General features: G+C 40.5%; 1 protein-coding gene across 1 annotated transcript; it reads left to right on the top strand.

Moving 5' to 3' along the window:
• Positions 1-18: 18 nt before the first annotated feature.
• PDIA3 (protein disulfide isomerase family A member 3) lies at positions 19-23,479 on the top strand. The gene is made up of 13 exons (XM_036119986.2): positions 19-330; positions 5,865-5,943; positions 8,589-8,706; positions 13,063-13,170; positions 14,550-14,679; positions 18,610-18,726; positions 19,026-19,151; positions 19,383-19,565; positions 20,366-20,474; positions 21,070-21,198; positions 21,745-21,824; positions 22,944-23,001; positions 23,210-23,479. The coding sequence occupies exons 1-13, from the start codon at positions 164-166 to the stop codon at positions 23,321-23,323; spliced, it is 1,518 nt and encodes a 505-aa protein (XP_035975879.1). The 5' UTR covers positions 19-163; the 3' UTR covers positions 23,324-23,479.
• The last annotated feature ends 1,018 nt before the right edge of the window (positions 23,480-24,497 follow it).

Below are 24,497 nucleotides of genomic sequence, written 5' to 3'. Positions count from 1 at the left end.
CCACACTGCGGCCCGAGCCGGGCTGGGGGGTGGGGACCTCCGGCTGCAGGTCCGCCTCGGCCAGACGCGCGAGCGCAGGCACAGGGTGGGTGGTTGTGGCCGGCCTCTGCATCCCCGCCGAGCCCCCGACCCTCCCGGCCGCCCCTAACCTCACCTCGTAGCCATGCGCCCCCGCTGCCGAGCGCTGTTCCCCGGCGTGGCGCTGCTTTTCGCCGCGGCCGGTCTCGCCTCTGCCTCCGACGTGCTGGAACTCACTGACGACAACTTCGAGAGTCGCATCTCCGATACAGGCTCTGCGGGCCTCATGCTCGTCGAGTTCTTCGCCCCTTGGTGAGGCCATTAAGCCGGGGCGCGGGAGGGAGGGGGGGAGGGACGGCTGGGCCGGGGGCGAAGGCGCGGGAACGGTTGGGCCTACGCAGCGCTGGCGCCCTCCACCATATCAGCAGGCCCGGCTGCAGCCGGCCAGTTTCCCACCCCCGGTGAGCCGAGCTGCCTCGGCAAGAGCGGAGAAGTCGGTGCTGATTGCCTGGGAGCGAGACCCGGGAAGAAAACCCGCAGGCCCCGCTCACGTAGGGGCACATCCTTACCTCGTTGCTCTTGCGGCACTTCCTATTTGCAGAGGGTTTAACCACCCCCTACCCCGCTTAGATTGGTATCTTTACTGGCTGAGTCAGTGTTAATGCTCTCCATCCGACAAACGGCATCTTTACAGTTTCTGGCTGAGTCAATGTTAATGCTGTCCATCCTACAAACGAGGCATCCCAAGGCCTTATATTGGAAGCGAACGTTTCACCAAGTGCAGAGAGGAGAGGCCCTGGGCCTCCAGAGTACTTCCTTTCTTCTTGCCCCACGCTCCGCAGCCATTGGTTTCTAGCCAAGGTCACTCAGTGGCTGCAGAATGGTCATAAATGCTTTCTTGAGGCCGGCAATTATTTTATTCCATCGCATGGTGCACACTTTCTCCATTAAGCTGATCCCATTTCAGCACCGGCAGAATCCCGTCAAAAAGAGCAGGTGAAAAGAGAAATGCCGTCAGAAATCTGTCTAAGGTGTCGGTTTTAATTAGGAAGAATGCCCAAAAAGACGCCAGTGAAAAAGTAATCAGTGTGGGGAGAAATAGTCCACTTCGGGGTGATATAACTGAACAAGGGTGTGAATTCCTTAGGATACAACTAACTCAAAAAGTTGGGGGTATGGGGGAGAGAGCAAATAGGATTTCTGACTGAGTAGACCTGAATGGTTTTTTTGTCTGTTTTTTTTTTTTTTTTAAACTCCCAGATCCTTACCGCAGAGAGCCATGATTATTTTCAGGCTTGGGATGGTTCAATATATTCATGCTGATTACAGTACTTAATTTTTTTCCTCCTGCCACAATACCTTTAATTAAAAATGATTTGTATTCAAAAGTATCAGTAAAACAAAGTTGGTGTATAACTTTTACTTGCTTCTAACTCTGGTCTTTACTCAGCAAGGGTTCAGCCACCGTGCTGGGGGTAATACTAGAAGAAGTCTGGTAATGAAGACCACCTGAACCAGAAAGATGTGTTAGAGGCAACAAATTTTGTTTTCATCTTGTGACAGATTTTATGTGCAGGCATTCCTGTGGCCAACTGGTAGTACTGATTACACATCACAGGTGGTCTTTCGTTATACATCTGCAGGAGTCACATTCCATCTTAGAAACTACTCTTCCCAATCATATAACCTTGCTGTTAACTTTGAAGGGGTGTAACTGTATTTAGAGTGGCTGGATGGGGTTGTATCAAAACTGGGTGGTGCTTCTGTGACTACAGGGGTCTACTTTAAATTGTTGCATGTGCTTCCCTAAAAACTGCATATCCCGTCATGCACTAAACTATCCCCAAAATTGGGTGGATCCCTGTTGTGGTGTCTGCTTTTAATTGGTCTAGAAGGTAAGGTAATCCTCCACAATGCCGGCAAGCAGGATCAGTTTTCTGAGTGACTAATTTGGAATCAAGGAAGTCTCCTGTTGATAATGTCCTTATTTCTTCACATTCAACTATTTTTATTTATTAATACTTCAGCTAGAAATGTTTTCTGACTGCTGTAATCCTTTGTACAGATCAGAACTGGCTCACAAGTTAGATAGGAACAGTTAATCCAATTGAAAGTAAATTGACCTATTTTGAGCAAGTTCTTCATCTCATTTGTTTTTGGGTATTTTTTGCACTTTCGTTTTATAGTGAAAGTGAAAAATTTCTTTGCATTTGACTTTGTAGACTCATATTTCCATTATGAAGTTTTATCTGTGTAATTTGTAAGAATGGGAGTGTATGAATTTCTCTGGGGAAATAAATAACACTGTTTAAATGTGATAGTATCTGAAAATTTATTGATCAATGTTAAGTAAGTTTTAAATCCTCAACATCTACTTATGTTGTAGATTTGTGCTCTACCCTCTAGGACAGTAGTATTAAATGATTCTTGATATACAGTGTTTCTGGAGTACATATAGAAAAAAAATGTGTGGGGGCGCCTGGGTGGCTCAGTCGTTAGGCGTCTGCCTTCGGCTGGGGTCACGATCCCAGGGTCCTGGGATTGAGCCCCACATCGGGCTCCCTGCTCCGCGGGAAGCCTGCTTCTCCCTCTCCCACTTCCCCTGCTTGTGTTCCCTCTCTCGCTGTGTCTCTCTCTGTCAAATAAATAAATAAAATCTTAAAAAAAAAAAAGAAAATATGTGGATAGTGTAAAATGAAATATTTCTTTTTATACATGCTAATTCCTTTACTTGGAATTTCTGATGTATCCTCCCACCCCAAATGGATCTTTTCAACAAGATTTCGCTCCTTGGACAACTAACTGGTTGCTCCCGCCTCTCAGTTGGGACCTAATATTGTCTGTCACCCCTGCCAGACTGGTGTTCCTATAGGGAAAGGACTACATCAGTTTTTCTGTTTTCGTCACAAAGTAATGATTGTTGATTGAATGTATGTTGGGATTCATTATTACTGCTAGGTGCCATCCCTGGAAGTGATGGAATTGTTCTTTTAATACTATCTAGGACTGGGTGAAAGAAGTAGTGGTTAATCTTGATGTTCCTCTTCAAATTCCACCCAAGTTCCATTCCTGGTGAATCTGAAGAAGGCAGTCTCTTCTAGTCTCTCTGGAACTCGTTGAACAGGTCCTTCCTTTGGGCATTTGATGACCTTATGGATGCAGCAAATGGTTAAGGCAGTGGTTTTCAGGGGCGCCTGGGTGGCTCAGTCGTTGAGCATCTGCCTTCAGCTCAGGTCATGATCCCAGGGTCCTGGGATCAGGCCCCACATCGGGCTCCCTGCTCTGTGGGAAGCCTGCTTCTCCCTCTCCCTCTCCCTCTCCCACTCCCCCTGCTTGTGTTCCCTCTCTCCCTGTGTCTCTGTCAAATAAATAAATCTTTAAAAAAAAAAAAGGCAGTGGTTTTCAGTCCCAGCCTTGATAGTTATACACATATCTCCCTTACACCCTTGGTTCCCTCCATGGGTATTTTTTATATGCATCTGGGTTGACACCGACTGGTCTGGTCTAATTATTTTATACTATTTTTTTCACTTCAGATATTTTGAGATGGTTGAGGTGAAACTTCTTAAGTCTGTTGCCTCAGCCTTCTTGATAATTAGGTATTCAACAGAAATCTGTCTTCTTTTTTATTCTCATTGCTGTCACTCTCGTCCAAGCTTTTGTTATCTGCCATGTGAAATACATTATCTTCTAGGTGGCTTCTATTTTTATCTCTCCTTTCCCCCTTCCTGTTATATATATTGCTGACCGGTGTAGTCTCATTACACATAAAATGTTTATTATCTCTTAATAACAATAAACAAAGCCCTCCACAGTTCTCCGAATGTATCATTTTCACTAGTAATTTTACCTTTGCTCTACTATTCCCCTTATCTAAAATACCCCAGGACAGGTCCTGGCTGAAGCCTTAAATTCTTAAAGGCCCAGATCCAATTCTTACTCCCTTTAACTTTTTTTTTTTAATCTTTGAGCCCTTATGTTCCCCAAAGCCTGAATTTCTCAGATAAATTGGTTATCTTATTAAATCAGTTAGGATTTGTGTGTTTTTGTTGCAACCCAAGTACACGAGTTTTTAATTTATTTTGCAATCTAAGAGGAATACAGAGGATGTAATGAATAATACCATATTCCATATACATGTAAGATGCCGCGGATTGGGAGGGGAATCCTTATTTTATGTCTCACAAAGAAGGAAATCCTACCGTTGAAACTATGACATGATTGCAGGGCACATGCCAATTTCAGATATGGTAAAATGTGCATCCATGAAATACAGTATAGGGAATACCATTTATTCACCACCTGGTCTAAAAATTAAAGCCAGTACAGTTGAAGCCTATACATCCCTTCCCCGTCTTATGTACACCCCCATCCTGAATTTGGTGTTTATCATTTGATCCTTTTATACTTTTAGTAAATATGTATGTGACACTAACTAACATCTAATATTACAGTCTTTTTTATATCACCATTCCTTCATTTAAGCTTTCTAATGATTATTTTTGAATAGAACTCCTAAAGACCTTAAAGAATATAAGCTCTTGTAGTCCTTTGTTTTAAACATGTTTTAGGGGCAAAATGTTTCCAAGTTATTTGTCCATCACTTAATAAAATAAATTTTGAGACTATTGGCTATGAAATATATAAGGTTAAGTTTCTTCCATGTTTCTTCCTGTTTTCTAATTCTATTTTTGCTATCTGTGGGGAGGTTACAGGACTACTTTACCTTCTCCAAGTGGTCCCTCTGCAACCCATTGGGTTTTGAAGAGATGACGTATAGCTGGTGCTAGCTATATATACATGGATAAGGAGGAGTATCTTCCCTTTCCCCGCATCGCATATACAGTGTGCCTGTGGGACTCTCAGGACTTCCCAGGCTAGGAGCAGGTGTTTCTGATGGCCCTCTCAGAAAATACTCTGACAATGTTTTATCCTCATCAGTTCTTATAGCGAGATGAACTGTGTAGCTGTAAAAATAGGGCTTGCTGTCTTAAATATGTCATTCTAATGCTGTGTTGAAACTCAGCTGAGAAGAAAAAAAGGTTCTAACAGCTGCTAAAATATCTAGCAAATGAGTGCCTTTGGGGCCTCGTTCTGCTACCCCCTCAAACTGGGTTTTTGGACAAAGAGATTCCTATTGAAGGAATGGAGAAAAAGTTCTTGGTGATTTTTATTTTTTTTATTTTTATTTTTTTTAAATTTTTATTTATTCATGAGAGACAGAGGCAGAGGGAGAAGCAGGTTCCCAAGGAGCAGGGAGCCCGATGCAGGACTCGATCCCAGGACCCTGGGATCATGACCTGAGCCGAAGGCAGACGCTTAACCATCTGAGCCACCCAGGTGCCCTTGGTGATTTTCAAAGATTTAATGTCATACTTGGAACCTTAGAAGGTTTCAATCACTGTATTTTTAAGAATCACAGTGTGGTTTCTTAAAAATGTGCCTTTTGGGAAGTGCTACCAGAAATGGGATTGCTGCTATCTTGCTCTTCATTTTGTCCTCATTAATTAGTCTGAAGGCTTGAGCCCTTTCCCTCTTTAATGTGGGGTATAATTCTGACTATAGTTTTCAAGGCTCAGTTATACTTTTAACTGAGAAAATGGTGGCTCCTCTGAACTATGCTAGTCTTAGCATCAGCCTCAGGTTAGGGATAATACCTTTGCCCTTGAGAGCTCTGGTTACTTTATCAGTAATGGATGTTGTTCAGGTGATGTTTTTGCTTTTGGAAGCAGCTACTAGTTCAAAAGTTGTATTATAGTTTGAGGTTCGTCCTAGAGAAACATGGTTAACAATCTTGAAGGATTAAACTGAGAATTTGGCTTTTTTTTTTTAATGTATTTATATAGGTGTGGACACTGCAAGAGGCTTGCCCCTGAGTATGAAGCCGCAGCAACCAGATTAAAAGGAATAGTCCCATTAGCAAAGGTGAGTCTAGGCAGATTCTTCATTAAAGAAAATGGGGTATTTTCCATATGATCTCACTGATGAACACATGCCAAGGGGGAAGCGAAAAAAAGGAGAGAGGGAAACAAGCCCTAAGTGACTCTTAAGGGTAGAGAACAAACTGAAGGTTGATGGAGGGAGGTGGGTGGGGGGTGGCCCAGATGGGTGATGGGCATTAAGGAGGGCACTTGTGAGGAGCACTGGGTGTTGTACGTAAGTGACAAATCATTGACTTCTCCAGAAACCAATTTTTTTTAAAGATTTGTTCAGAGAGTGCGTGCATGAGTGGGGGGAGGGGCAGAGGGAGAAGGAGAGAATCTCAAGCTGACTCGGCTAAGCCCAGACCCTGACGAGGAGCCTGACACCAGGCTGGATCTCCCAACCCTGAGATCATGACCTGAGCAGAAAGCAGGAGTTGGACCCCTCAACTGAGCCACCCAGGCACCCCTCCAGTAACCAATATTGCACTGTATGTTAACTAACTAAAATTTAAATTTAAAAAAAGGAAAGAAAATAGGGTATTTTAAATAGTAGTTTGTAAAATTAACATTCATTTTCTCTACTCTTACGGTACTAAGAAGAGAACGCTAGTTTCTGGGCAAATACACAACTGACTATTGTATTAATTATGGTTTCTAAAGATTAAAAGTAGTAAAACTAAGGGAATTATTGGAATAAGAAAGAGATAAAATATATGGTAAATAAGAATTAAGGGGCAAATATGGAAAGTAAAAATATAGTAGTCAAGGTCAGAGGAAAATTATTGAATAAATGAGTTCCCTAAACTTCCTTATGATATTCATAGTGATGGGAATAGGAAAATGACAGGATGTTGTAAGTATGTAGCTAGCTGGTCAACTATAAACTTAGTATTTGCTCTTACAATCATAGTAATGCTTCTATGGCATGCCTGGGTGGCTCAGTCGGTTAAGCGTCTGCCTTTGGCTCTGGTCATGATCCCAGGGTCCTGGGATCAAGTCCCACGTAGTTGGGCTTCCTGCTCAGCGGGGAGCCTGCTTCTCTCTCTCCCTCTACCTCTGTGTGTGCTCTCTCTAGCTCTCACTCTCTCTCAAATAAATAAAATCTTTAAAAAAAAAAAAAATCAATAATGCTTCTAGAATTTTGCCATTATTCTATAGTAAACCCATAGTTGCTGCAGTATAAAAGCTCACATCTTTGGGCACCTGGGTGGCTCAGTTGGTTAGGCGTCCAACTTGATTTCGGCTCAGGGTCATGAGATTGAGCCCCACTTTGGGCTCCGTGCTGAGTGTGGAGCCTGCTTAAGATTCTCACCCTCTTCCTCTGCCCTTCCCCTCACCCACGTGCTCACGCGCTTGCTCTCTCTCTCTCAAATAAATAAATCTTTAAAAAAAATAAAAGGACACATCTTGGTCAGCCTCAAATAAATAGTTCGTACATATATAGGACTGTTTTTGGAAACCGCTTTTAATCCTGATGTTTCTCTGGCTGTTTGCCTTGGGGGAAAAAGAAAGTTCAGTCATGATTTAATTCCTGCCTTGTGTAGCTATAGCCTGTGCTTCTATGGACACATTACTTTTCTACACCTCAGTTTATGTTAAAGCATTGGGACCATACCTCAGAATCTTGTGAAGAGTAAATGAAATAACATATGCAAAGTGCCTATAGCACTGCTGACTTTAGAGTAAGTGGCTAGATAGGAATTGTTTTCCTTCTTCCTGATAGCAAGTCTCTCTAGAACTACCTTGTTATAGTTTAGTTCATATTCAAATTATCTCGGGGAGCATATTCAAGTATTGGTACTTTGCTAATAACTCTAGATGATTTGCCAAATCAAATTATACTCCACCCCACCTAAAGGATATGTACCTCCATCCATCCATCCCCTTTATAATAATCATTATCAAAGTAAGAAAGATACTGTTAGTAATTTAAGTGATTTATCCCTCACATATATATATATATTTTTAAGATTTTATTTATTTATTGGACAGAGAGAGACACAGAGAGGGAACACAAGCAGGGGGAGTGGGAGAAGCAGGCTTCCTGAGGAGCAGGGAGCCCGATGCGGGGCTCAATCCCAGGACCCTGCGATCATGACCTGAGCTGAAGGCAGACGCTTAACGACTGAGCCACCCAGGTGCACCCCCACTTTTTTTTTAAGATTTTATTTATTTGAGAGAGAGCACAAGCAGGGGGAGTGGCAGGCAGAGGGAGAGAGAGATCAGCAGGCTCCCCACAGCAGGGAGCCCAATGTGGGACTCAATCCCCAGACCCTGGGATCATGACCTGAGCCAAAGGCAGACGCTTAACTGCCTGAGCCACCCAGGCGTCCCCCTCACATATTCTAAGGCAGAAAGAAGGTGGAGACCACTGCTTTAAATAATAGAGACTTTGAGGGAAGAATTTAAATAGTCATTTGTGCATTTTGTAGGAGGTCCAGCAATCTAAATTTTAACCAGTTCTTTAGGTGATTGTATGTAACTAGCCCAGCACCAGTCTGCCTTTAAAATATATGTTCTGTGGCATGTGTGCAAAGAATTGCTTGATCCTCTTATGATTTGAGTAGTCTTTAATATTTTGGGAATATAGGAGGAGCCTGCAACAAACATCTGGATAATAGATGGTTCGTGTATTTTAATCTTTAGGTTGATTGTACTGCCAACACAAACACCTGTAATAAGTATGGAGTCAGTGGATATCCAACCCTGAAAATATTTAGAGATGGTGAAGAAGCTGGTGCTTACGATGGGCCTAGGACTGCCGGTAAGGATCCTGGATTACATTTTGGAAACAATTTGTTAAGTACCCTGTTTTTGTAGTGGGAACATGACATTTTTCTAAACAACATACTTGTAATCTTAAAAATTCCTCATCTAAGGGGCGCCTGGGTGGCTCAGTCCGTTGGGCGTCTGCCTTTGGCTCAGGTCATGATTCCAGGGTCCTGGGATCAAGCCCTGCATCAGGCTCTCTGCTCAGCGGAGAGTCTGCTTCTCCCTCTCCCTCTGCCTGCTGCTCCCCCTGCTTGTGCTCTCTTCATCTCTCTCTGTCAAATAAATAAACAAAATCTTAAGAAAAAAATTCCTCATCTAAGAAGTCTATTTAGTATCTAACAAAAGACTTCTCTAAATAAACAGATTATGTAAGTAATGTAGAAAATACATGAACTTGAGTTGTAAGGTCTACTAGGCATTTTTTTCAATTGACATATTTATTGAGTACTTAGACTCTGTGCCAGATATTTTAGATATACTAGGTGCTCTGTATTTATTGATAAAACAGACAAGTTTCCTACTCTTATGTGCTTACATTCTGGGAGATGAAGAGAAGAAGACAACAACCAAGTTTAAAAGTATATATAGATAGCTATTTTACATCCCAAAACAACACACACAACAGAAAATAACAAGGGTCGACAAGGATGCAGAAAAATTGGAACCATTTTGCACTGGTGGTGTAAATGTAAAATGGTATATAGCTGCTATGGAAAACGGTATGGAAGTTCCTGAAAATTAAAAAAAAAATAGAATTACCGAACGATCTAGCAATTCTCCTTCTGGACATATACCCCAAAGAATTAAGAGCAGGGTCTTGAAGATACATTTGTATGTAGTTTCCTAGTGTAGTAAAATTCATAGAGACAGAAAGTACAATGGTGATTCCTAGGGACTACAGGGTGGAGAAAATGGGGAGTTTTTTTAATGTGTAGAGTTTCAGTTTTGCAAGATGAAAACAGTCCTGGAGAGTGGCTATGCAATAGTGTGAATGTACTTAATGCCACAGAACTGTATGCTTAAAAATAGTTATAATAAATTTTATGTATATCTTATCACAGTTAAAATTATTTAATTTCATATATAAGATAAATTCAGTTAGTGGTAAGAGCATTAAAGGAGAAAAATAAAACCATTTATGTGCTAGTGACTGGGTTTGAGAGTACCACATCATCGGAGTTAGCAGGGCTGTAACCTTTGAGCTGAGACGTGAATGATAGGCATGAGCTAGCCTTGAGAAGATCTGGGCCAGAGCCTTCCAAGCAGAGGGGAAAGACTCTGAGGTATACAAAGAGGCCTTAAGGTATAACTGAGCTTGATGAGTTCAAGGGATAGAAAGACCATGTGGCTGGAGTATAATTAGCATGGATGGTAGATGAAGCTTTTTTTTTTTTTTTAAATATTTTATTTATTTATTTATTTGACAGAGACACAGCGAGAGAGGGAACACAAGCAGGGGGAGCGGGAGAGGGAGAAGCAGGCTCCCCATTGAGCAGGGAGCCCAACGTGGGGCTCGATCCCAGGACCCTGGGATCATGGCCTGAGCTGAAGGCAGACGCTCCACCTACTGAGCCACCCAGGCCCGCCCCGACAGATGAAGTTTGAGAGGCAAATGGGGACTGGATCCTCTAGGGCCTATAATTGATGAGAAAAAATATTTTGGACAGTTTTGCCCTGAGTCTTTCAAGTAGTGACACACATTTTATTTACCTTTTCATGATGGAAAGCTAAGAGAAAAGGGGTTCAGTTAGGTATTTTAGGGAGGTGGAATTTTTTCAGTCTGCATGATTGTTACTCATATACAAAGCTCTGCATAACATGGCCACTACCTAACTCTTGTATCATCTTAAGATTGTTTCACCTTAGGACCTTTGCCCTAGTTATATTCCCAGCCCAAAATGATCTTCCCCTATGTTTGCATGGCTTGCTCCTTTTTGTCATTCAGATCATGGCTTAAATTTTACCTCCCAGAGGCTTACCCAGGCCACCAGACTAAAGTAGCCACCCAGTCATTTTCTTAACCACCTCATCCTCTTAATTCTCTACATAGTTTTGGTTATTATATCATTTTGTAATTGTTTATTTGGAGATTTTGTTTATTATTTGGAGATTTGCTTAAACTGTAAGCTCTAAGAAAGCAGAGACCTTGTTTACTTTATTTACTACTCTGTCTCCAGCACCTAGACTCTTCACATGCAGTACATACTCAGTAACTCTTTGTTGAATGCATGAAAAAATACTTTGACTCCACTGAGGTCATTTAGCCAACACTTAAAATTTGATATGTCTAAGCACAGAAGGAAAAAAAAAATGTCATGAGCTTAAAAGTATTAATGAAGAACCCCATGTTACCATTCAGATTTTATTTGTTCAATTTAGGATGGAATTAGCATTTCGAATTATTGAAATGTTTTTCTGAACTTGAGCATGCCTTAACTAAATTGTAGGTGAACCCAATTACACTGCTACTGGTCAGATACTGTCACTTGGGCTGTAACAATAGATTTCTTAAATTTAAGAATTTCTTAGTATCTGACTAGGAGGTCAGATGTTTGGCTACTTAGAATGTATTATTTCGTTCATGTACTTCTGTGCAAACTATGCTCTTTGCCCTCCTGCTTAAATTGGTTGCTCTGCACTCCCTTTATACCTTCCACAGAATTTTAAATATTTATGGAGAAAAGTAACACTTCTCATCATAGCCATAGGTTAAAGTTCTTTATAATTTATATCATGATATAGTAATAATAATTCCCTTAGAGACTAAACAAATCATATTCAATTTCAATTAATCTGTTGATGCAACCCCTCCTATGTGAGGAATTGAGGAAAATATTTAAAAGGAAAAAATATCCATGACGGGAGAGAGAAGGAAGAAACATTAGAAAAAATGCAGAATAGACTCAATCATGTTGAAAGAGTTAAATAATACTCTGTCTTGGCCAGTTAACAAATCAGTAGAGTACTTAGAAGAGAAAGGGGGTGCAAGAGATAGAATACTATGGAGGGGGAGCATTGCCTTTGTCTGACCTGTGGGCATTTTGAGCCTGTGAATGGTTTTAGTGGACCCCAGAAGTTTAAGGGATAAGGTGATTTTTTGTGTTTCTAAATTGTTCTACTTATCTAGCCCATTTCACCTCAGTAGGAAAGTGTGATGTAGGTGGATCCTGTACATGGCATAAGTTGACCTATATATAGTTAAAACCTTATACTAGCTATCCAAGTTCATGCATTTTCTGCCTTTAAAATGTAAGGCTACAAGTGACTCTTTGTGCTCCTTGAGAATACGGGATTTGCTTACTTAATTTATTTGTAAAATGGATGTTTCTCAAACTTACGTGCTAATAAGTATTATTCTAGAGCTAGATATATATCACTGAGCAAAACAGACAAAAATCCTTATGCATTTGGAATTTACTTTGTCATGGGAAGAGATAGATGAAAATAATAAGGATAGAGTATTAATTAGGTGGGTGAAAAGTGCTATAGAGAAAGATAAAGCTGGGGAAGGGAATTCAGGAGCGTTGGACGTGAATAGGTTTTAGTTTACAATGGGATGGTCAGGGAGAGCTTCTTTGAGAAGGTGACATTTGAGTAAAGACCTAAAGCAGTTAAGGAAGGGAGCCAGGAGGATATCTTGGGAGAGTGTTCTAGGCAGAGAGAATAACTTGAACAAAGGCATTATTAATTTGTACTGTTATAAACACTTTAATAAATCCCTGGTAGGGTTATGAATAAGTACAGTCTCTTTGGGGAGGTAGTTTGACAATTATAAATACATGTATTCTTTGACCCAGTGAATCCACTTCTAGGAATTTACCCTACAGATCTACTCAATCATGTGCAAAATGACATTAGTACAAGGTTGTTTATTGCAGAATTATTTATAACAGCAAGAAATTGTTAAGAAATGTCTGTCATATGTATCTGGTTGAATAAGTTATGGTACATTCATACAGTGAAACACTATGCAGGTATAAAAAAGACTGAGGTAGCTCTTTATGTACATTGGCGTAAATTCTCTCTAAACTGTATTAAATGACAAAAACAAAATACAGAATAGCATAGTTGTATGCTGCCATTTGGGAAGAAAAGAAAGAAAAGAATAAATACGGAATTGCTTGTTTATGCATAATATGTCTGTTTTAAGGGTTATATTTTTAAATAATCTCCACACCCAACATGGGGCTCCAACTTATAACCCTGAGATTGAAGAGGGACATGCTCCGCCGACTGAGCCAGCCAAATGCCTCCCTTTTGAACCTTTTGAATTTTGAATTATGTGAATGATTGCCTTCTCAAAAATTAGAAATTTGTGTTGCTATAATCTTTCATTTTATCTTTTAAGATGGAATTGTCAGCCACCTGAAGAAGCAGGCAGGACCAGCTTCAGTTCCTCTCAAGACTGAGGAAGAATTTGAGAAGTTCATTAGTGATAAAGATGCTTCTGTGGTGGGTAAGTAGCAAATATTTGATATACAACAAAATCATCAGTTTGGTTTCAAAAACCCTCTGTATCTGAGTAAACAAGAAAGTTAAACCAGTTTAGGAAGCCTTGGGGACAGTTGAAAAGACAACTCCTAGATTTAGGTCAGCATTACTATAATGTGGAAAAAACTGGTTTTATTGGAATGGCTTTGTGTTCTTACAAATAAAGATGAAATTTCAGTTAAAGACCCAAAATAGAAATATCTTCAGCTTTTTCTATTGCATCTCAAACTCAGAGATTTAACTCAATAGGGTAGTTAAGACTGAAAATAAGGTTTTAAGGTAGGAGGATACTAGTAAATAATAAACCTCTGTGTCTACTGTTTTCACAGTAGTAGCGGATTTAGTTCTTGAGATCAAATTACTAGGATTTGTGTACTTTGCTTTCTCGGGTGTTACAGTATTTCATTTTATCCTTAAAATAACTTGCAGTTAAATACATTCTACATCTTAAGTGTTATTTTGTTTTAAATGTAATGTATAAGGTAGTTGACTTAAAAAATAAATTTAAACATATAATCTGTGTTTGTGCTTCTCTTAATCTCATAATATAATAAAACTGACTTTCTGACAGTAGAAGATGGTTTGTAATTTAAATTTGACTAAAAGCCACTTCTTACTGTCTGGATTTTACCGATTCTGTATATTTTCAAGGAGTTAACTATAAACAGACATTTAATAAACACTTAGGTTTCAGTCACTTTTCTAGACTTGAAGTTCTGACGACAAGTCAAAAAATACAGTGAAGTAATTGATGGTTTATTTTGGCAAACTGTCTTATTTGATCCTTCTGACACCTAAAATAGTCCCCTGAAATTCTAAGAAGTTAAGCAGTTTGCCCAAATCTAATTGTGAAAAACTAGAAAAGGCTTAAACTCTGACAAATCCTCTCCCTTGGCTCCCTGGGACAAATTTTTTTTTTTTTAATTTTTTTTTTTTAAGGGTCGAGGGAAAATTCTCCTCCTAAGTATTTTGTCAAATATCCTAGGTAGTCATGGTAAAGCAGACCCAGTCCTGTTACCTGTCTCACTTTGCTTGCCTGTGAATAGAATGAAGGCTTTGAAAATAGAAGAATTTTATGGGACGCCTGGGTGGCTCAGTTGGTTAAATGTCTGCCTTCGGCTCGGGTCATGATCCCAGGATCCTGGGATCAAGTCCCGTATCCAGCTCCTTGCTTGGTGGGGAGCCTGTTTCTCCCTCTGCCCTGCTGCTCCCCCTGCTTATGTTCTCTCTCTGACAAATAAATTTTAAAAAATCTTTTAAAAAAATGAAAATAGAAGAATCTGAAAGTTTAATTATGTTTCAGCACTTACTGTTTCTTCCTTGTGTTTGACATTTTTTGTATAGGTTTTTTCAAAGATTTATTTAGTGAAGCTCACTCTGAGTTTCTAAAAGCAGCCAGCAACTTGAGGGATAACTACCGATTTGCACACACCAATGTGGAGTCTCTGGTGAACAAATATGATGATGATGGAGAGTAAGTGACTGAATTGAATACCCTTGTAAATTTCTGGACCAAGTACTAATTGTATGAACTGGTGATTTTTATGCCTAGTTCTTCCGAAAGATTTATTAAGCTAAGTGCTAGGAACTGTTGCTACCTTTGGGGTGCCTTTAGTAGGGGGAGACAGTGAATATATTTAAAAATATAAGTGTTAAGTGAGCATTATAGGTGTTACAATAGAAATGTATGCAGGGTGTGCCGGAAGAACAGGGAGTGATTTTTTTCCTTCGGGGTCAGGAGTAGTATCAGAAGAAACTTCATAGAGGACGTGATTCTTGAGGTGTGTCTTGAAAGATAAATTTTTCCAGGCAGGTTATTTCAGTTGGGATAAAAATTATTCCAGATAGGGGCGCCTGGGTGGCTCAGGAGCCATAAGCATCTGGCTCTTGATCTCAGGTCAGGTCTTGATATCAGGGTCATTAATTCAGTCCTCATGTGGGGCTTCATGCTGGGCTGGAGCCTACTTTAAAAAAAAACATTATTGGGTGCCTGGGTGGCTCAGTTGGTTAGGCGTCTGCCTTCAGCTTGGGTCGTGATCCCAGGGTCCTGGGATCGAGCCCTGAGTCAGGCTCCCTGCTCGGCCAGGGACCTGCTTCTCTCACTCCCTCTGCCACTCCCCCTGCTTGTGCCCTCCTGCTCTCTCTCTATCAAATGAATAAATAAAATCTTTAAAAAAAAATAAAAATAAAAAAAACTTTATTCCTGGGATGCCTTGGTGGCTCAGTTGGTTACACGTCTGCCTTGGGCTCAGGTCATGATCCCGGGGTCCTGGGATCAAGTCCCGCATTGGGCTCCTTGCTCAGCAGGAGCCTGTTTCCCTCCCTCTGCCTGCCGCTCCCCCCGCTTGTGCGCTCTCTCTCTGACAAGTAAATAAATAAAAATCTTGAAAGAGAGAAAGAAAGGGAGGAAGGGAGGGAGGGAGGGAAGGAACAAGGGAACATTATTCCAGATAGAGCAGCGGAAGTGAAGGCCCCAAGATGTGAAACAACTTTTAGGAATGTTGAGACCTGTAGTACTACTGGAGTAGTGTTTATAAATGAGGTGATAGGGAAAGGTAAGCAGAGACCAAATTATAGAAGATTTTAAGTGCATACAAAAGAATTTTGATTTTCTCTTTTACACACGTGAGAGTCATTGAAAGACTTTGAGCGGGAGAGTAATGTGATTTTTGTGTTTCAGAAGAAAAGTTGCTGGTACCCATGTGGTGATGGTTTGAAAGGGGAGGAATGGCAAGGCAGTAAGAGTCCAAACTAAGGGTGACCACTGAGAGACTAAATTAAGGCAGCATTTAGGGGCATGGAAAAGGAGAGAGTATACAAAAATGTAAACAATAGGATTTGGTCCCTAGTCGTGTGTGAAAAGACGAAGATCTAGAATGAATATAGGTTTCTATAACTTGGATGACTGGGCCACCAACAATCATCATCAAGCTGGGAAAAAGATGAAGAGAAACAAATTTGAAGGGATTGATAATGAGTTCATTTTGGCCTAGTGAGTGTAAAGTTTGTGAGATGTCCTGGTGAAGACCCAATAGACAACTGGATAAATGAGGTTAGAATTCGGGGAAAGTTCTAAACTAGAGAGAAACCTTTATAGGTCAAGCACCTGTAAATAATTATTGAAACCATGAGACTAGATGAGATCACTCAGGGGGAGCATGTAAAGAAGAAGAGTGTGCTGAGGGCTAGTGTTATTGATTTATATTTAACAAAATATGTACTGTTTACTATGTGCCATTTACTATTGACTTATTTAATCCTCTTAACAACTGGTGAGACAGATCTGTTATTTCATAGAGGAGAAAGCACTCAAGAGAGGTTAAGTAATTTGCCTAGCTTCACAGCCGGTTAAGTGGCAGAACTAGGATGTGAAACTAGAAAGTCCAGATGCAAAGTTGTAGGTTTGACTGCCTTTTACATTAAGACACACCAGGTCTGTGAACCGTTGTGGAGCCCCCTCTGGCTCATTAAGCACATCACAGATCAGTCTGTTAACCTTAGATGTGTTCATTGTGGCTACCTTTAAAGTGGCCTATCAGCTTCTGATTAGAAGTCTTATTGAGAAGACCTTACGTGAAGGGTGTCTTAAAGTCATGTGTACACCAAGACCGCAACATCATTAAAGATTATATTTGAAACTGCTGGATTTGTATCTTTTTGAGAATAACTGCTCTGAATTGGTAACTATGCTAAAAAACCCCCCCGTAATATTAGCCCTGTTCACATTTTTGCTTGCCCAGCATGTTTGTATTAAGTTCCCTTTTGCTATGTAGTTTCCCTGTGTTCTATAAAATGCCTGTGTTTTTTGTTTTTTTTAGAGGGGGTGAGGGGAAGAGCAGAGGGAGAGGGAGAAAGAATTCTCAGCAGACTCCCCGCTGAGGCGGAGCCAGATGCAGGGCTCAATCTCACGACCCTGAGATCATGACCTGAGCCGAAATCAAGAGTCGGATGCGTAACTGACTGAGCCCCCCAGATACCCCTAAAATGCCTGTGTTTTAATTGACATGAAGTCAGTGGTTAATACTGGAAGAGTGAGAGAGGGATGTGAGGACTAAAAGGGCTGAAGCCTAGACAAAAACAAGTGATAAAATTATATGTAGGTGGGGCACCTGGGTGGCTCAGTTGGTTGAGCGTCTGACTCTTGATTTCAGCTCAGGTCATGATCTCAGGGTCATGAGATCAAGCCCCATATCATGCTCCACGCTGGGCATGGAGCCTGCTTAAGATTCTCTCTCTCCCTCTGCCCCTCCTGCTTGTGCTGTCTCTCTCTCTCAAAAAAATTGTATGTGGCTGTGTGTGCAGTATGGGGAGGAGGAATGAATGAAGGAGAACTTAGAGGTGAGAGATTAGTAGTTAGAACAGTGGTATTTTCTGAGAAAGCTGGCACTTGATATAAACCCGTGACTCGGAACCAAATTGGGGCTCAGTTTTAGCTGAACAAGGCTAAAAATTAAAGAAGGAATTTGCGGGGCACCTGGGTGGCTCAGTCAGTTAAGCGTCTGCCTTCGGCTCAGGTCATGATCTCAGGGTCCTGGGATCAAGCCCCGCATCAGGCTCCCTGCTCAGCAGGGAGCCTGCTTCTCCCTCTCCCTCTGCCTACTTGTGATTCCACTCTCTCTGTCTGTGTCAAATAAATAAATAAAATCTTTAAAAAAAAAAAAAATAAAGAAGGAATTTGCTTCAAGTGTTCAATGGAGTGTGGAGAGCCTGGCTTAGATAAAGGGGCAAAATAGTACCAGCAAGAGAAAAATTGGTAAACTCCGTTTGTTGGGATAAGAGAAATATAGAACAAAGGAATTTCTAATAAATTCAAACTAAACATTATCTATAATTTATACCTACCTATAGAATTTTATAGCTGGAAGAAATCTTAAAGATATTTTCTCTACTGAAGTAATTCTCTTACTATGTGGGAGAGTTGAATTTTCAAGGGGAGAGCCAGGCAAGGACATTGCAATAAGAGTAAGCTCTACTTTATTGTACATCCTGGGATTTGGGGGTAAGTCGGGTTCTGTTACTGTTTTTAAAGGTTTGGAGATTAATCCTCTAACCCCCTTAAATCCCCTTTTGTACTGCAGAAAAAGCTGAAGCCCAAGAGGATCCAGTTGATACCTAGCACAAGGTCTATAAAATTAATGGGGTTACAGTTAGAACCAAAGTCTCCTAACTTTCCAGTGCAGGGTTTATTAAACCTTCATACCCCATTATTGCACCTGAGATTAAGGTGGTTAGCACCTTGGCTTTGATGAGGTCATGTTGCCAAGCCTTCGGTCCCAGGAAAGAGTCCTTATGTGGTTAAATGGTGACAGTAAAAATGACAGCAAGTCATCTGAGCTTTAAATAAAAGATGGAAGATCATTCTGCTGCTGCCTACCTACTAATAGTTTTTTTTTTTTTTTTGAAGGGGTATCACCTTGTTTCGTCCTTCACATTTAATGAACAAGTTTGAGGACAAGACTGTGGCATATATAGAACAGAAAATGACTAGTGGCAAGATTAAAAAATTTATCCAAGAAAACATGTGAGTACCTTTTTATATCTTGTTTGGGATTTCTTGGCTTCATTGTAGTTTCCTTACCTCAGTTATTAAGCAGATCCATGTTTTGGATTAAATAGCCTTATTCAAGGGATTGAACGGTAATAGTGAAGTTTTATATTAAAACAGTAATGTGTGGACCCTAGGACTCCTTAGAAGGTATATTGCTCAGTACTTACTCTTCACATTGAAAGTTTCTTTCCTTATATGTGCTATCAGTTACTTTGTGATAGTTCCATAACATAGCTAAACCTGACAGTTTGATAATGGATTATTTATTTCAGTTTTGGGATCTGCCCTCACATGACAGAAGACAATAAAGATTTGATACAGGGCAAGGACTTACTTGTGGCTTACTATGATGTGGACTATGAAAAGAATGCTAAAGGTTCCAACTATTGGAGAAACAGGTAATAAGGATCATTTTTCCCCTCAGTAAATAAGTTTACCCAGTGTGTAAACAGTTTCTTCTAATTATCCTGTTACAGTGTATGATGTGAGAGCCAATAAGAATGGGAACAGTTGACTCCCCAAAACCATTTGAAGTAATTTAATTACTATTAATAGTAATTTAACTTAATTTTTAGAAGTGCTTTACCACTATGGTGTAAATCTTGGCATAAATATTTTGTTTCTCACAGAGTGATGATGGTAGCAAAGAAATTCCTAGATGCTGGAAACAAACTCAGCTTTGCTGTAGCTAGCCGCAAAACCTTTAGCCACGAACTTTCTGATTTTGGCTTGGAAAGCACCGCTGGAGAGGTTCCTGTTGTTGCTATCAGAACTGCAAAAGGAGAGAAGTTTGTCATGCAAGAGGAGTTCTCGTGAGTTACAAGTTAACGGGGGTTTGGGATTTGATTCTGCAAAGAAACTTAAAACCTTTTACACTACGAAGGATTTATAAAGAACATTAGAATGTGAAGATAGGTCTTCTAGCTAAGACCTATGATTGTCATTTTTCTCAATTAATTTAACTATAGGTATTTAAGGATAACAATCCTTAATAAATTCTGAAAACTAACAAAAGGATAGCGGTTTGGAATACTTACATGATTGTTTCCACCCTGCCATTAGAAATAGTAGATAGAGAACATTGGATAGTCTCTTTGAGATTGATGTAATTTCAGACCAGTGCAACCCCGTCCCATCCCTGTAGAATGTCTTTTCTTCTTGGAATACTACCCTGACCGAAGGTAAACTCAGGGAATGGAAAGGTCTTAAAACCCTGGAAGAGTATATGACTTTTCACCTTCTGAGATGTTGGGAGACCAAAACCAGAGAAAATCTTCATTGTGAGCAAATCAGGAAAACAAGATACCATAAATAGGCAGTATTCTCCAGAGCAACGAAGACCTGGTTCTTTTGCAGAAGTGAATTTCCAGAAGACCAATGTTTCTTCCTTCTCTGATCTTTCTAATCCACAAAGAACACACTAGAAATATAAGGAGGTGGTTTTTGTTCAGTCAGTAGATCTGCATATTGAGAGAGAAGCTTCTCCTGTTTTTAGCTTCCAATTTCTAACCTTGAAATTGAAGCTAGAATATGTAGAAACTATTCTAAGAAATGACTTTTAATCCTCTCAGTGGAAGATTAACAAGCCTGATCCTTGTCTTTCTAATTGCAGACGTGATGGCAAGGCTCTTGAAAGATTCCTGCAAGATTACTTTGATGGCAACCTGAAGAGGTATCTGAAGTCTGAGCCCATCCCGGAGAGCAATGATGGGCCGGTAAAGGTGAGGAGTTCACAGCCTCATCAGGGCTCTAAGCAGCTGCCTGTCCTTGTCTCCCCCTGCTCTCTCCCTGCGCTCTTAGTTTTATTGAGATATAATTGACTCTCCTCATTTCTTTATTCCAAAAAATGCTGGGTCTAAGTGAGACCTTGTTGGCTATCATGTTTTTGTTTTTGTTTGTCCTCACCTCCCTGTGTCATAAAATAAGCATTGGCAGAGCTTATAATGGTCAGTATAAAATCTTAGAATTTTGGATGGTATTTATATTAGAACTAAGTTACTCTTCGGGATAGAGCAAGCTAACCTCTAAGAATAGTTTCAGAATTGTCGCTTTGAGATAGGGAAGGGTTGGGTAGTTCTTACTTCCTATGGCTTCCTGAACAAAGTTTGACAGGTGACAGACATGGGAATGAGTTGGTTTCCGGAAAATGACCAGAACATCTTTAATACAATCTGTAAATGTGATTTGGGTTTCAATGATGTATTTTCAGTGACAATACATCAAATTTGAGACGGTTTGGGTCCAGAAACAAATATAGCATGTGAATTTTATTCTTCACCTTGCCTTACCAACTAGAGGATCTTTGGTGTATTCCAGGTAGTGGTAGCAGAGAATTTTGATGAAATAGTGAATGACGAAAATAAAGATGTACTGATTGAATTTTATGCTCCTTGGTGTGGTCACTGTAAGAATCTGGAGCCTAAGTATAAAGAACTGGGAGAGAAGGTAAGTCTGAACTATATTCTGAAGATAAAATTTGAGTTGGGAAGTTGACACACATATTCAGCATTGGCTAAATTAGTTATCCTAATTAATTCAGTACCTAATACTGGTAGATTTCTTTTCAGCTGTTTACTTTCTCCTGACTGCCCCCCTAGTGTCTCTAGCTGTGCAGTGCCTCAGACACCTGTTCTGACTTTCCACTCCAAAGACTCAAATCTAGATTGTAGTTAAGGTAACCAGGCTTCTGAATTTTGGTAATGCCTTATATGAATCCATTATGTTTCTCTTGACTTAGCCCTTGTACTGTCTTATTTAGGCCAGGTAATTTTGAAGGTGGCTGTAAATAGAGTCTTACTATGGAGAAACCAAGAGAGAAAAGAAATACTGTACAAAGAAAGCTAGGTATAATGTACAAGTCTCACTATTCTTCCTATCTGAGCAGAATTATTCAGGTGTTTAAAAATGAGGTTATTTTAAGTGCTGATTTGACTAAGTGTCCCTCTGTCACCAAAAAATGAAAGTTTAAAGATCTAACCTTTTGATTAACAGCTCAGAAAAGACCCAAATATTATCATAGCCAAGATGGATGCCACAGCCAATGATGTGCCTTCTCCATATGAAGTCAGAGGGTAAGTAGATTAAAAGCTAATAAAAGTGTCTAGGTAATTGATAGGGAAAAAAATAAGCTTATAAACCATTTATTGGGCATGGTTTAGGGAGTGGATCCCTCATTGCAGTTGAGCACAGAACTTACTGATGCGTTCTGGCTTGGAGTTCTGCTGCATGGGCCCACATGACTGCCACAGATTTTGTGAGCTCTCATATTACCGAGTTTTGATAGGATGTAACCTAGCCACTGATAGAGAATAGTATCTGGTCAGAAATAGAAATTGGGGTGCCTGGGTGGCTCAGTCGGTTGAGCATCCAACTCTTGATTTCAGCTCAGGTCATGATCTCAGGGTTGTGAGATTGAGCCCTGCATAGCGCTCCACGCTGCTTGAGATTCTTTCCCTCTGCTCCTCTGTGCCCCCCCGCCCCCTTGTCATGCTCTCTCTCTCTCTCTCTCAAATAAATTTTTAAAAAGGAGAGAGAGATCACGAGGGGCACCTGGGTGCCTCAGTTGCTTAAGCGTCCAATTTTTTTTTTCTTTTACTCTATTTTCTTTTTTTTTTTAATTTTATTTTATTATGTTAATCACCATACATTACATCATTAGTTTTTGATGTAGTGTTCCATGATTCATTGTTTGCGTATAACACCCAGTGAGCATCCAACTCTTGATTTCGGTTCAGGTCTTGATCTCAGGGTCGTGAGATTAAGCCCCAGGTCAGCTCTGCACTGGGCATGGAACCTGCTTAAGATTCTTTCTCTCCTTCTCCCTCTGCCCCTCCACCCCTGCTTGCATGCATACACGCATGCTCATCTCCCTCGGGTGCCTGGGTGGCTCAGTTGGTTAAGCATCTGCCTTCAGCTCAGGTCATGATCCCAGGGTTCAGGGATTGAGCCCTATATCGGGCTCCTTGCTCAGCGGGGAGCCTGCTTCTCCCTCTACCTGCTGTTCCCCATGCTTGTGTTCTCTCTCCCTCTGTCAAATAAATAAATAAAATCTTTCAAAAAAAAGGAAAGAATAGAAATAGAAATCATGAGAAGTTATTCCCAGAAACAGTTTTTGGGGAAGAGTATGTTGGAGTTATTCCGGCACCTGGAATGAGTTAACGTTTTTTGTTTTTTTGTTTTTTTTAACCCAGTTTTCCTACCATCTACTTCTCTCCAGCCAACAAGAAGCTAAATCCAAAGAAATATGAAGTAAGTGCGTTGTCTCATCTCCCCACAAATACACACATACACACACATATCCAGTTCTTTGGGTTTTATTTAACTGGAAACTCAATTTCATGGTCAATATATGTTGTTGTTAATGTGCTTTTACAAACTCAAAAGTCTTCCTATTGGGGAAAAAAAATCCATGGTTCTTTAAAAGGTTAAATTTTCAGAGTGATCTTTCTGTTTTCAGGGTGGCCGTGAATTAAGTGATTTTATTAGCTATCTACAACGAGAGGCAACAAATCCCCCTATAATTCAAGAAGAAAAAACCAAGAGGAAGAAGAAGGCACAGGAGGATCTCTAGGGCAGCAGCGAGAAATGCCACTTTGTGAAAGGACTCGTCCACCAGAGATGGGAAGACCATTGGGGAGGACTGGGACCCGTATGGGATTATTACTCTCAGGGCAGAGAGGACAGAATGGATATAATCTGAATCCCGTTAAATTTTCTCTAAACTGTTTCTTAGCTGCACTGTTTATGGAAATACCAGGACCAGTTGATGTTTGTGGTTTTGGGACAAACTATTTGTGTTGGGGGGAATGTTGTGGGGGTGGGGGGATTGAATCGGGGGGTTATTTTCTAATTTTTTTTGTACATTTGGAACAGTGACAATAAATGAGCCCCCTTTAAACCGTCTTTTTTCCAAGAGATGGGGAACCAAGGTTTTCTAGATCAGCACTGTCCAATAGAACTTTCTGCCATGTTGGGAAAATTCTATAACCTTCATTGTCTAATACATGTAGCTACTGAGCATTTAAAATATGGCTAAGAACTACATTTTACATGATTTAAATAGTCACACATAGAGCTAGTGGCTACCATATTGGTCAGTGCTGCTGTAGACCAACTAACTGGATCCATAGTTATTACCTGTAAATCCTTTCCAAATTTCATCACTTTTCTATCCTTACATGTTAGGGCTCAGGCCCCTAGCCTGATGATTAGAGCAGGTGAGGGACCTTTCTTTTTGGGCTCTGTTTCTGGCCCTGCCCATACCCTAGGGATGGGTTACTGTTTACCCTTGCCATGCAGCTGAGCATGTTTATACTTCCCAAAGGCTAGTCTCTGCCCAAAATGCCCTGGATGGGTGTGGCATCAGGTTGGGGTTCCATCCAAGTTGTTTCAGGAATTGCTGACACTGCTGGGTGCAGTTCTCTCCCCCCAAAGCCCAGGGTGTGGCCCATTAATTTCCCTCTCCAGTGGAACTGGGAAAGACAGTATCATTCCTGGTTGTGAATGAAGCATCCACTTTTCTTCTGCAACAATGAGGAACAAAAAGGATAGGATTAATGTGATCTTTTGTTCAAATGAATTTCCCTCTTTTTGTGGGTAAATCCAAATCCTATCTGCAGTTAAAAGTTTTCAGTACTGGATAATTCCAGATAGGAGCCCTAATTGTAGGTGATCCTCAACCTCTATGTTTTGAAAAAGAGAACTTTATTTCTATTGTAATCCCTAGCTGTCAATTATAAGATGGA

Source organism: Halichoerus grypus, chromosome 8 (genome assembly GCF_964656455.1).
Source record: "Halichoerus grypus chromosome 8, mHalGry1.hap1.1, whole genome shotgun sequence".
NCBI classification, from domain to species: Eukaryota; Metazoa; Chordata; class Mammalia; order Carnivora; family Phocidae; genus Halichoerus; species Halichoerus grypus.
This window is presented reverse-complemented; position numbering and strand designations above follow the sequence as displayed.